The 13,151-nt window shown below is 62.9% G+C and overlaps 1 protein-coding gene across 1 annotated transcript in view; it reads left to right on the top strand.

Annotated features, from left to right (window-relative positions):
• The first annotated feature begins 369 nt into the window (after window positions 1–369).
• Sardh (sarcosine dehydrogenase) overlaps window positions 370–13,151 on the top strand; it is a 54,087-nt gene continuing 41,305 nt past the window's right edge. The window contains exons 1-8 of the mRNA XM_076843038.2: window positions 370–406; window positions 2,760–3,122; window positions 4,229–4,407; window positions 5,193–5,372; window positions 5,972–6,095; window positions 6,291–6,391; window positions 10,828–10,932; window positions 11,891–12,020. Coding sequence (XP_076699153.2) covers window positions 2,789–3,122; window positions 4,229–4,407; window positions 5,193–5,372; window positions 5,972–6,095; window positions 6,291–6,391; window positions 10,828–10,932; window positions 11,891–12,020 — 1,153 coding nt within the window. The 5' untranslated portion in view covers window positions 370–406; window positions 2,760–2,788. The remainder of the gene's footprint in view (window positions 407–2,759; window positions 3,123–4,228; window positions 4,408–5,192; window positions 5,373–5,971; window positions 6,096–6,290; window positions 6,392–10,827; window positions 10,933–11,890; window positions 12,021–13,151) is intronic.

Raw genomic sequence — 13,151 nt, forward strand, 5'->3', positions numbered from 1 at the left:
CTGCCCAGCACTTCCTGCCCACTGGCCTGTGTAGGGCACCTTTGGGGGCGGGGGCGGGAGCCAGGGCAGGCCGGGGCAGGCCGGGGCAGGCAGGGGGCCTGGGATCACCACAGTAGCCGGGACCCTGTGTTGGAGATTAAGTGAGTGTTGAGGTCACCTGGCAGGCCACCCACTGTGGTGGCTCGGGGTTCACAGCCTGCTCTGCCACAGGCCAGCAGATCTGCCCCTCAGCGGCCATCGGGCTGGGCTCGCTGGGGACTGGGGAGCCTTGTGGGCGGTGCATCTTAACTGATGGTGGGCGGGACACTGGGCGGGCAAAGGGGAGTGGGGGTGGCCAGTTCCGCCAGACCGCTGCTTGGAGAGGAAGGAGGTGCTGGCTCCACCACTGGTCAGGGAGGCAGCAGAGGTATTGTCAGGGAGGGGCAGGGCTGGCTGTCCCTCTACCTCCCGCTGAGGGGACCAAGGGGTGGGTGCAGGACCTGGTCACTGTGTGGGCAGCTTTTCTGGCAATATGCCATCATCCTCCTGCTGGGTGCGGGGGGGCACCTCTGGGCTCCTGCTTACAGTGAGGCTGGATTGTGGGCCAAGGCCTCTGTCCTGTGGCTAAGCCTGCACCCGCCCCCTGACCCCCAGCCAGGGCCATCCTGAGCTCCCTCCCCAGAGGGGGCAGGACAGCGAGTTACTGTTGAGGCAGCTGCTTGCAGGGAACACGCTAGAGGCAGACAGCTGCCCCAGTCCCCAGTCCTGCCTGGGGACAGCCCGGACTGGCTGGGCAGGAGGCGGAGCGGCACGTGGCAGCTCCCGACCAGGGCCAGCAGCTTTGGCACTGGGCAGTGTGAGGGAGAACAGAGGCTCCTCCTCTAGGTGTGCTGGACATGGGCTGCTGGGGACAGTGCCACCTGGGGACAGTGCTGCCCGGGGAGCCCTCCTGGGCCACATCGTGTCCACTCCCCCCCAGGCACTGCTCCTGAGGTTTCCGGAAGACCAGGGATCTTCAAGGACTGAAGGTGTGTAGACACACAGGGACGTGCCTGCAGGGGCCACGCAGGGGCTGTCACACCACGGGGGGGGGGGGGGGGGGGGGGCAGTGAGTGCAGGGTCGGTCCATGCTGGCCGGCCTGTGCCCCAGCACAGCTGCCAGGCCCTGGGAGTTCTCAGGGAGCCCTCTGGTCTCAGCCTTCTCCCCTGTGAGGTGGAGCTACATCCTCTGGGCCTCAGAACATTCTGGAGTGTTCAGTGAGAGCAGAGGAGTGTGCCCAGCGCAGGCCCTGACCCTGAGCCAGCTGATGGACTGAGTCATGGAGATAACGTGGGTGGCACCGATCCCCTCAGCACCTCAGTCACAGCCCAAAGCCCTGACCCCAGGAGAGGGCACCAGAAGGCCTGTGAGGTGTCCCCCGCCCTGTGTTGGGCAGGACCCACCCCAGGGAGAGACCCCTGGGTACCCTCTGGCCTTAGAAGGGCTCCCTGTGACCTGGCTGGTTTCCCTGGCTGCGAGGTCTGGGGGCTTCCTAGGAGGGCGATTCAGGATGAGCGCTGAAGGTCCACTGGGACACGAGCGGCAGGAGCCTCCTGCCCAGGAATCCCAGATGGCAGAGGGAGGGGGCAGAGGAGGAATGACGGTCAGGGGCTGAGCCAGGATGGTCCTGGGGGCTTGTGGGTGTACCCCCAGGGGGCATGGCGGGTGTCCCCACAAGGGCATGGCGGATGTCCCCACAGGGCCATGGTGGGTGTCCCCACAGGAGACATGATGGGTGTCCCCCAGAGGGTATGATGGGTGTCCCTCAAGGGGACATGGCAGGTGTCCCTCCAGGGGATGTGGCGGGGATGTAGTCAAGGGGTTGAATGGGTGTTCCCTTAGGGAGCTTGGTGAGCGTCCCATCAAGGGGCAAGGTAGGTGTTCCCCCAGGGGGCATGTTGGGTGTCCTCCCAGGGGGCTTGGTGGGTGTCCCCCAGGGGGCATGATGGGTGTCCCCACAGGGGGCATGTTGGGTGTCCTCCCAGGGGGCTTGGTGGGTGTCCCCCAGGGGGCATGTTGGGTGTCCTCCCAGGGGGCTTGGTGGGTGTCCCCCAGGGGGCATGATGGGTGTCCCCACAGGGGGCTTGGAGGGTGTTCTCCCAGAGATCAGGGTGGGTGTCCCCTCAAGGGCATGATGATCGTTCCCCCAGGGGTCTTGGTGAGTGTCCCCTGGGGGCATGGCAGTGTCCCATCTCAGGGTGCCACCAATACCTGCTGCCCATGGTCTATGCGGCTTCCCCCATGATGCCACCTCCCTTGCTGGCTTTCACTGGGTGTAGGTGACACATCCCTCCCACAGGCCCGGCCATTTGGGGCCTCCTCACATGTCCTCTGGGGATTCCCAGAGGACAGGCCCTGCCCCAGCCTACTGTCATGCTCTCTGGGTCCCCATGAGACCAGGGCCCCTTCTTGTTTCCAGCTCTTGGTTCTCTGTCCTCAGGTCCCTTCCCTGTCCTCTCTCTATGGACAGCCCCACTTCCCAGGTCCTCTCTGGACACCCGTCAGCCGTCAGTCCTGTTTCTCTGCCTCCCTGTGTCCCTACAACCCTCCCCACCAGAGCTGCCTCCCCGGGCCCAGCCCATCAGGCTCTGTGACGTGCTGGATGAATGAGCTGTGACACGGGAAGCACCAGGAGGAAGGTCCAGGGAAATAATGGCCTGGGGCCACCAGGGACCTGGGCACACACTGGCACAGTCCCCACTCTGGACTCTCTGCACCCCACAGCCGACTCTCTCCCCAGCTCCTGAGGTGTTGACGCTTGGAGTCCCCATGGCCTCACTGAGCCGAGCCCTGCGTGTGGCCACCACCTGCCCTCGAAAGAGACCTGCCCAGGGCCTGCGGCTGCAGCCCCTAGCCAGTGTGGTCGGTCCCACAACAGAGAAGAATGTGCCATATCAGCGGACCCTGAAGGAGGAGGCACAGGGCCCCTCGACAGCAGCCCGAGGACCAAGCCAGCCCCTGCCCAGCACAGCTGATGTGGTGGTCATTGGTGGGGGCAGCTTAGGCTGCCAGACCCTGTATCACCTGGCCAAGCTGGGCGTGAGTGGGGCTGTGCTGCTGGAACGGGAGCGGCTGACATCTGGGACCACCTGGCACACAGCAGGTAGGAGCCAGGGCTCGGGTGGGGGCAGGGGGCACTGGACACAGCAAGGCCAGTCTGGGTTGAAAACCACAAGCCTGTTAGGGGCAGCTGAGCTGGAGGGAAAGACTAAGAAAAGATGTGTGGTCAGTCTGAAGGTGTGCAGATGTGGGGACGTTGCTTGCCCCAATCAAGTCTCTCAAGAGTGGGGTGGGGAGAAGGGGCAGATGCCACCTCTGCAGCCCCAGATGGAGCACAGTCCCCTATTCAGCCCCAGATGACCAGTTAGGAAGCCCCAGGCAGCTGTCCCTGTCCCTGGATAGCCACCAGGGTTGAGTGGTGTTTGCTGGGGGTGATGCAGAGCTGTGTCCTCCATGAACACTGTCCTAACTCACCAGTGGAAACATATATTGAGCACCTACAGTGTGCACGTACTCAGGACAGCCAACCTTCTGCCTCAGCCTCTTTAACCAGTGGTGTGCTGGTGACCTGGTCCCCTGACAGGCAGCATTGCCACTCCTCCTTGGCCAATATCAGGCTGCCAATGTGAACTTGGCCAGTGAACTTGGAGCTGGGAAGAGGAAACCTGGTCCTTTAGAGCTGATATGAGCCTGCAGCCTTGGCGAGCACGGCCCCCAGCCCCCACCTTTCCTTCCTGTCCTATAGCTGGGCCACTGTGGCCCCTCTGCCTGCTCAGCACCCAGCCCCGCTGGCCTCCCATCTCCCAGGCTCTTTTGCTGAAGAGTGAAGCTCCCTTGGGGAGGCCATGGTGGGGTTGGTGGGCCTAGCCAGTGTCCTGGTCCCATCGTTCATGTGCTCTGGGACCTTGAGCTCATACCTGTTTGGTGCCACCTTTTCCACCTGTAAAGTGATCGTGCCCTCGTGAGAGGGCTGCTCTGAGGGTCTGTGGGATCATTCTGTAACCTGTTCAGCACCAGACTTGGTGCACAGTAGTTGCTGGACAAATGAGAGCCCTTAGTACTGTCACTCTGAGCTGCGCCAGGGCCAACGGCCTAACTTCCCACTGTGACTAGGTCAGTCCTGCCAGCCTCTCTGGGCTCCGGGGCTTGGGCCTCTCCCTGCCTGGGTAAAGGGGTGCAGAGTAGCCGCTGACTAGTCCCGCCTGCCAGGCCTGCTGTGGCAGCTGCGGCCCAGCGACGTGGAGGTGGAGCTTCTGGCCCATACCAGGCGTGTGGTCAGTCAGGAGCTGGAGGAGGAGACCGGGCTGCACACGGGCTGGATCCAGAACGGGGGCCTCTTTATCGCCTCCAACCGGCAGCGCTTGGACGAGTACAAGAGGCTCATGTCGGTGGGTGCGCCCTGGTGGGGTCAGGCAGAGGGTTCTCTTGGGTGGAGCGTGTTCCCTGCAGGGGACCAGGTGGGTGGGCACCTCCCCTGAGGGGCACAGATAGGCTGTGGGCTCCCTGGAGTGGTGGGGAGGGCATCATGGAGCAGGAAGGAACCCCGACAGATTGGGTTGGCAGACTGGCGCTGCCCCCTGCTGGCTGGGCCACCCGCACTCTTCCTCATAATTCCCTATAGGAGGGTCTGATTGGCTCAGTTCATCCCTAGTTGGGCGGAGCCTGTTCATATTAGCCACACCCAGGGACACTTGATTGGCTGTCCTTGAATCAATCAAATGTGGTGGGGGCGTGGCCTGACAATTCCCAGTCCTCAGCCAAGGAACACAAGGGTCTCTCCTGGAGTGGTCGGTCCTTCTTGGACCATCTGACCTGGGAAACCCAATCCACAGGCCCAACACATGAGGCCGTGGAGGTAATTTTAATTTATTTTGTATAATAAACCTTTTGTACCAGCTATTGGCCCAAGTGCCTATCCACTGCTAGCTGCCATCTCCGCATCCCTGAGGGCACCTGAGGAGCTTGCCCTGGGACCAGGGTCAGAATGGAGGGAAGGGGCTGGGCCCTGAGCCTGCCTCTGCAGCCACGCCCTGCTCCCTCACCCTGAGCCCAGTGGATCCAAGGGTCAGCCCCTAGAGGTGGAGATTGCTGTGGCTTCTGGAGGCCCAGCTAGGGGTGTGGGAGGACCCCAGGACTGCTCCACACAGCCTCCCTCTCCTCTGTGTCTCCCCAGCTGGGCAAGGCTTATGGTGTGGAATCCCATGTGCTGAGCCCGGCAGAGACCAAGGCTCTGTACCCACTGATGAATGTGGACGACCTTTATGGGACCCTGTACGTGCCACAGGATGGGACCATGGACCCCGCCGGCACCTGTACCACCCTTGTCAGGGCGGCTGCTGCCCGAGGAGCACAGGTATTGACAGCTGCGGGCTCTGAGCCCACCCCTCCTGCCTGAGGACCCCAGACTCCCCTCTGCCTGCTGTGCCACCCCTCGGAGCCTTCAGACCCTGCCCACTCAGGGAGGGCTGTGCCCGGAGTGCTCGCCCCCTACCCAGCATCCTGCCCTGCTGCTCAAGCAAATCCGTTCAACGTTCCTTCTTATAATTTCTATCTTCATCTGTCTCAACCCCACACATAAATGTAGAAAGATTCAAAAAGGCAAGTAAGTAAAAAGGAAGAAATGAAGTCGCCCAGTGGTGCCCAGTATTTCTTCTGTGGGGACACCACGTCCCACCTGAAGCAAGGGGGGCAGCGCTGGGCTTTTCTTAACCAGGCAGTAGCCCACCTGCCTCTTCGGGGACAGCTCCACCTCCCCATCTGCCACAGGTTCTCCAAGTCAGGGGTGGGCGGGCTTGGTTTCCTGGACTGTGGATTCCATTTCCCTGACCACATGAGGCCTGCCGCTAGCAGAAGTAGTGTCCCCAGGTCCCATCCAAAAGGCGGCTGGTCAGGGCGGGGGTCAGCACCTCAGGGTTCCCCGAGTGATGCATAAGCAGTTCCTCTCAATCCCAGGTCATTGAGAACTGTCCAGTGACTGACATCCGAGTGCGGACGGATGACTTTGGGGTGCGGCGGGTCGCGGCTGTGGAGACCCAGCACGGCTCCATCCAGACGCCCTGTGTGGTCAACTGCGCAGGTGGGAATCATGTTTCTGCTGACCCCTGAGTGGCAGTGCTGGCTGTGCCCTGGCCAGGCCCCGCCTCTGCCCGGCCTCTGTCTGGGTGGGGGAGGCCTGGCCAGGGCAGACAGTCTGCAGAGCCTTGCTGCATCTTCTCAGGGGGCACCCCCTCTGGGTGCCAGCAGAGCTGAGGGGCATGTGCTCTGCCCACAGGAGTGTGGGCAAGCGCCGTGGGCAGGATGGCTGGAGTCAAGGTCCCACTGGTGGCCATGCACCATGCCTACGTTGTCACCGAGCGCATTGAAGGGATCCAGGTAAGTGGGCCGCCCCTGGCTCTGCGTCAGGCAGGGGTGGACAGGTAGGCAGGTGTGGGACTTATCTCTGAAGCCCAGCGGGGCTCCCTCTGCCCTGAGCCTTGGTGGCCTGGTCTGTGAAATGCACTGGGTAGCACTGGGTGTCCCTGGGTGGTGTCAGAGCTAAATGAAGCAGAGCAGGTGTGACCCTGATGGTGCTGATCTCCTCGGCCTTCAGGGCCTGCTTCCTCCTTGATGCCGGACCCAGTCCAGCCTGTCCTGGGAGGTGCCGCCAGGTTAGCTTTGCTGTGTTCCGTGCCCAGGAGCTTCCAACACGCCCGGGTGCCGTCTCAGAGTCCTGGCTCAACCTCTCTGAGAGCCCTCTGCAGAGGGAGGCCAGGGCCCAGGTGCACCTGCCTGCTCTCTGCTCCTGTCCCTGCCCACCCTCTCCCCCGTGGTGGTGGCTGGCTCTTCCTGCCACCTTGCCACAGAGCACCCTCTTGTCTTCCACAGTTCACCCCAGCATCCGTCCCCCCATCCCCTGCCGCCCATTCCCTCCACTTCTCACCCTTTGGCCTCGGCCTTCCCCCTCTCTTCATCTGTCCAGTCCAATCTGTCTGTCCTCCCTGCTGTCCTCCCACCCAGTCTCTCTTCCCTGATGCCTCCCTCCTCCAACGGCCCATGCTGTCACCTGCTGTCCTCACATTCGTCTGCCTACCCTTGGTCCTTAGGCCCTTCCACCCACCTCTCCACCCATCCCCCTCCCTCCCTCTGCCCTCCCTCTCCCCCTTCGCCCTCTCCTCCACCGTCCAGCCATTTGTTAACCCACCTGTCATTCCATCTCTCCCTCCCTCCATATGCAGGGCCTGGGGGAGCTCCTCGCCCCGGGCCCTACTCCAGGAACCAGGGCTCTCCTGGAGAAAGGTCTTGCCTGGGGAGGGGGTCTGCGGGGAGCGCACAGTCAGTGCACAAGCAGCTCCACCACAGGCTGAGGAGGGCTCTGCTGGGTGGGCTCAGGACCCCAGCCCTGGCGCAAGGCGGAGCCTGTCCCAGTGGGCCATGCCCAGGGACACTTGATTGGCTGCCCTTGGGTCAATCAAGTGAGGCAGAGGCATGGTCTGCCTGACAGCCCCTAGTTAACCCTGGTGGTCTTTCTTGGGGCTCCTAAAGGAGGTCATGTATTACCAGGACCTGAGGTTGGTGGAGCAGGGCCATGCGCAGAGCCTGGTGGGCAGTTCACAGAGCCCAGCCACAGGCTGTGGGGTGGGGAATGTGTGCGAGAGGCCAGGCTGTTCTGTGTAGGCCAGGTCCCAGCAGGGAGGGTCCTGGCCGTCTAACCCCCTGCTGAGAGGCTGGTCCCTGGGGGCTGCCCCCACCCTGCGGGAGCCTGGCTTCCCTGTGATTGCTGGGGAGAGCCAAGCCTGGCCGTCACGTGGGCTGTCGTGGAAAGGGTGGGAGGTGCCACAGAACCTGGGTGCAGTGGCTCCTTCCCGGCCCTGGGCAAGCCCCTCCCCAGACTGCGTGTCCATTCACAGAATGCATCTGAAGCCCCACAGGAACCTGCTGAGGGCAGCTGGGGCCACATGCTGGGTGACAGGTGAGGGACAGAGTCAGCTGAGGGCTCTATGGCCCACCTGTCCTTCCAGGTGGCCCCCAGCGTTGCTATCAGGCCGCTGTGGGCTCCAGGAGGGCCAGGCTGAGGCTAGGAGGATGGGGAGGGGGGCCAAGGCCGTGTCCTGTGGATGGGGCTGCAGGGAGGGTGTTCACCAGGTGTCCCCCTAGTCCAGGACTGGGAACCAGCCATCTGTCCCTAATTCCTAATTCTTGCAAATGCCTGAGTCCCTCTTCCTGGGAGGCGGCAGGGCAGAGTTGGCTGCCCCCCTCCACATGAATTCCAAGGTCCGAGTCAAGCTCGGGTGTCACTTATAAAACCATCAGGGCCCCCTGTGCCTCTGGCTGCCAAGGCACAAGGACAGGGCCACAAGCCCTAGCGGCTTGCCACTCTAGGAGACAGAGGGGTTGGGTGGAGGGCGGTGACCCCCACACCCCTCTTGGTCCACTGGAGGGTTCTGGGAGGCTGGCCCTCTGGAGGCTACAGGTGGGGGTGGTTGAATCTGGGAAAGAGCCGGGCCTCAGCCCTGGTCTGCCCACTGCTGGGTCTGACTCCTGAAGCTGGGGTGTGCTGCCTGCCCCTCCACCCACAGCTGCTTGGCCAGGCAGCCTGGTGCTCAGGTCACTGTTCCCCGACCCCACAGCCTGAGGGCCTGGGGGCTTCGGGCTGGGAGGGGAGCCCCTGCAGCTCAGGTGGGCGCCATCTTCCTGAGGGCTGAGGCTGTGCTGCTTGGGGCTCCCTGGCTCTGAGGAGTCCCAGTCCTGGGCCCTCGGCAGCTCTGCCCACTTCCTGGTGTGGCCACAGCCCGTCCCTTTCCTTTTGGTCTCACGTTCCCAGGGTCCTCCTGCCTGCTTCTGCAGACAAGAGAGCTGTCCCCGACTTGACCTGCCCATGGGGCGGAAGCAAAGGCCCAGAGCTGAACCAGGTGCCTGGCCTCTGCAGGTGCTCGTGGGGTAGCTATGGGGACAGTGACCAGGGGCCTGGAGCCATCCAGCCCGCTGCGCCCTGGGGATCCCAGGCGAGGTTGGGGAAATCAGGCCTACTTTCCAGGGGAAGACCCCCAGAGTTTGAAGCAGATGGAGGGTAGCAGCTGAGGTCAGGAGGCATCAGTGGGACCAGGGCCATGCTGGGACAGTCAGGGCAGGGTGGCTCCTGCGTGGAGAGATGGTGAAGGCGTGACACCGGGTGCTCAGAGCAGCAGGAGACATGGGCAGGAAAACCCGGACACCAACCTTGCTGGAGCAGAGGTCGCGCTTCCCTGGCCACTAGGTGTCCCCACTGTCCTGCTCTATGGAGCGCCTGAGCCCGGGTGTTTCTGGGGTAGGTTATTGCTAGTCGGAGCTCAGTCACCATGACCCAGAGACCGTCCACTCAGTGCAGATGCCGCTGTTCCCACCATGCATGGCAGGTCCCGGGAGCCAGTGGGAGGCAGGGATTCCGCCAGGTTGTCCCTTTGGTGCCTACATGTCCCCCTTCCTGCTCCCATGTCCCAGGTGTCTTCTCCAGTGAGGAGGTGAGAGGCGCAGGGAAGCTGGACCTGGGGTGGGGAGCCCTGGGCAGCGCCTCTTCCACGCCTGCTGGTCTTCTGAGGTCTGGTTTTGCTTTGTTTGTTGGGTGGTTAAGCAGTAGGCCGGGTTTACGACGCGGCTGGGTAAATATTAACTCCGGAGCAGACACACGCCCACTTTTTTTGTGTTTCTGGAGTTATTAATAGTTCCCCACTGGTTCAGTTTTCTGTGTAGCTGTGTCTCTCTCACACACATACACACGTGCGCGTGCACAGATGCACACAGGCTCCCCCCATCCATCCTGGTATCAGTTGTCCCACTTCCTACCCCTCCCTGGCCCTGGCCAGCACTATCTGCTCTCTGTGGGTCTCCCTAGTGTGGACATTTGGTGTGGGTGGGATCTGCAGTCTACACCTTTGTGCCTGCCCTCCTGCTGCGCCAGGACATCACACCCCACCACCCCACGTCTTATCCATCCACCTACTGATGGACAGTTGAGTCTTGTGGGTGCCATGGGCAGAGCTGCTGGGAGCATCCACGCACAGTTCTGTCTTCACCTCCCTGGGGTGTGCCCGGAGGGGTGGAACTGCCGAGTCCGTGGCCAACCCCAGTGACTCTTCAAGGGACTCAGCGCTTGGCGGTGTGCAGGGCTCAGTTCCCCTAGTCCTCTCCCTCGCTGGGCCCAGCCTGTATGACTACGGCCACCGGAGGTTGGGAAGTCATCTTGGAGGGGACTGAGGGGCGTTTTCCTGATGGCCAGCATTCTGACCATTTGTCACACTTCTTTGGAGAAACTTCTCAGATCCCTGCCTGTTGTTAGAGGTTGCTTGTGGTTTCGGCGAGTCGTGAGAGTCCTTCGTGTGACCTGGGCCTGCGGACTTTCACGTGGGATGGGGAAGCCTTCCCTCCCGCTGTGGGTTCTGTGTCGGGGCGTGCTATCTGCATGCAGGGATGCATTCACTCCTCTTTGCTCCGGTGCCTTTCCTGACACAACTGTCACCTGCTGCCCAGGTGGAAGCCCTGCACAGCTGCCCCTGAAGTGGCACCCGTGGTGGGGTTGAGACCCGGCCCTGCCCTGGCCTTCCTGCCTGTGCCCTCTCCTCTCCGCCCCTCCTCTCTACCTTGTTGGTCTTCGTGGGGTTGGGGAAGGGTGCACTCGGGAGTCCTCCTGTGTAACTCAGACCCCTGCAGAGGGAGGCACGCACCATCAGGAAATGCAAGCCAGATATGGGGTCCCGGGACAAGGAGGAGGTGCCATGGTCCATCTTGTGCAGGACACAGGAGCCGGGCCAGCCCAGCCCTGCCCGGCACCCAGGCCTCTGTGCTCTGCCTTCCAGAACATGCCCAATGTCCGGGACCACGACGCGTCTGTTTACCTCCGCCTTCAGGGGGACGCCCTGTCCGTGGGCGGCTATGAGTGCAACCCGGTCTTCTGGGAGGAGGTGAGCCCCCAGGGCCTGGATGGAGCAAGGGCAGGTGCCCTGGCCCCAACAGGCCTGGAAAGTCTTGCTCTGACCCCGAAGAGCCTGGCACTCAGGCACATGCAGAACCGGGCAGGCAGGGCCTTGCAGCCGACGGCTGTGTGGAGGGCAATGGGGACCCCAGAGGGGCCCAGGTCCACTCAGCCCTGATCTGTCTGCAACAACGCTGGCCCTCCCTGCCCCACAGCTGCAGCACTATCTCCCCGGCCTGGCTACTCCCCTGCAGACCCTCCTGTGTTCACAAACAGAGCAATTGCTGGCCACTTGGGTGCCTGTTGCTCTGCTCTCTGGAGGCAGGAGACAGGGGAAGCCCCCGCCTGGGGGCCTGTGGTTTGCAATCAAACAGATAAGACACTTATTTCTTGGTGGTCACCCTGGATCCTCCAGAGGGACTGAGGAGAAAGGATGTCCTGCAGACGGGTGGTCAGGGCAGGGCCCAGGGAGCACCAAGGAGAGTAAACCAAGAACAGTGCCCACTGGCAGCTGCTCACTGGGCAGGGAGCTGCCTGTGAGGAGGCCCAGGGCGGCTCAGGCCTGCCCTTCTGAGGGGCTGAAGCAGGTCAGAGGACACGGTCACTGGGGAAATGGGCAGGGATGGCTCCTGGTTAGTCACAGGCAGCCAGGTTCAGGGAGGGCACGCTGAGCTTTAAAACAGGTCAGAGGACGGGGAGGCAGGTGACCAGCTGGAGGTTGTGCGATACCTCGTGGGCAGCCAGGTGGGCACTGGGCCCAGGCAGGAGGGGACCCAACCTGAGGGCTCCCCGGGGAGGCCCTGCCCTGGCCCTCAGATTGACCTGACTCAGTGGAGGCTGGCTGGGTACCTGTCTGGCCAGGGGTCTGGGCAGCTGTCACAGGCAGGTTTGGCAGGAGGTGTGTGTCCTTCTCAGGGCCAAAACAGACACCCCGTCCCCCTCCGCAGGTGTCGGACAAGTTTGCCTTTGGCCTCTTCGACTTGGACTGGGATGTGTTCTCCCAGCACATCGAAGGCGCCATCAACCGCGTCCCTGTGCTGGAGCGGACAGGAATCAAGTCCACTGTCTGTGGCCCAGGTGAGGGCCCTGAGCCCAGGGTGGGCAGTCTTAGGTCCCTGGGTGATGGCTGCTACTGGGGACACCCTTGCTGAGGGCGACCTGGGCTGGACCCGGGGCCAGCCTGGCACATGCCTCACCTGCTCCTGGGCCTTGCTGGGTGATGCTGTCTTCCCCTCTGCAGGCCTAGGAGGGCAGTCATTGCCCCGGGCTCATGGCCAGGGCTCCCCCTGGGCAGGTGTGAGTCCCCATAGGGCTGCATCTGTGGACTTGGTTTTCATCTGTGAGTGGGAACGGGGTTCCGTCCAGCACCCCGAGAGGGTGGGCAAGGCCTGGAAGGACGAGGCCTGTCCTGATTGATGCTCACGTGTCCCCTCCCCATTCTGTACCCAGCTTCATGCCCCCTCCTCTGGTCTCAGCGGCCAGCACCCAGCAGGGCCAGAGACCAGTGGGGGAAGGAGAGGCTCTTGGCCATGGCTCCCAGCCACAGGACCTACTCACTGGCCTCGGGAGGCTGGAGCAGAGAGTGGACTCTGCTCCTGAGGCTGCGGCTGGTCCTGGGTGGGGCAGCCCAGGGGGCCAGTGCTCTGTCTCAGGGGCAGGTGTAGGTCCCGGCAGAGAGGCAGTGTTTGGGAGGCAGGAGCCTCATGCTGACCTTGGCGGCCGATTTCAACAGCAGGACTCTCAACTGCGGGCTTCTGAGCCGAGTGTGTGCGGCCCTGAGGCCTCAGCCAGCCAGGGTGCCGCCTTCGCTCATGGGGCAATCAGTGGTTCCCAATAGCTCCAGACAGTCTCCAGCCAGCAGGGGAGGCCCAGGGCAGCAGCAGGCAGCAGGCCAGGCTGCCTAGGAGCGAGGGAGCCAGCCCTGGGCTGTGGGACGGTGTGCTGGGCAGGGCAGGCAGTAGACGTGTCCCACTTGGTGGGTCCTGCAGAATCTCAGGGGCATGCCCCCTCCCTCCAGGGGTGTTAGCCCTGCCCCCACTTCAGGGTCAGGAGAGGAAAGTTCAGAAAGACACAGTGTTGCCCTAAAGGAGAGTTGGTGGTTCCGAGCCCTGACATGCCCAGCAGTGGTGGTCAACCCTCCAGCACCCCAAGGGTGCTGTGTGGTGGAACACCTGCTGGGCAGGGCCGGCCTGGCCGTGAGGGGCCACA

Source organism: Callospermophilus lateralis, chromosome 2 (assembly GCF_048772815.1).
Source record: "Callospermophilus lateralis isolate mCalLat2 chromosome 2, mCalLat2.hap1, whole genome shotgun sequence".
Lineage (NCBI taxonomy): Eukaryota > Metazoa > Chordata > Mammalia > Rodentia > Sciuridae > Callospermophilus > Callospermophilus lateralis.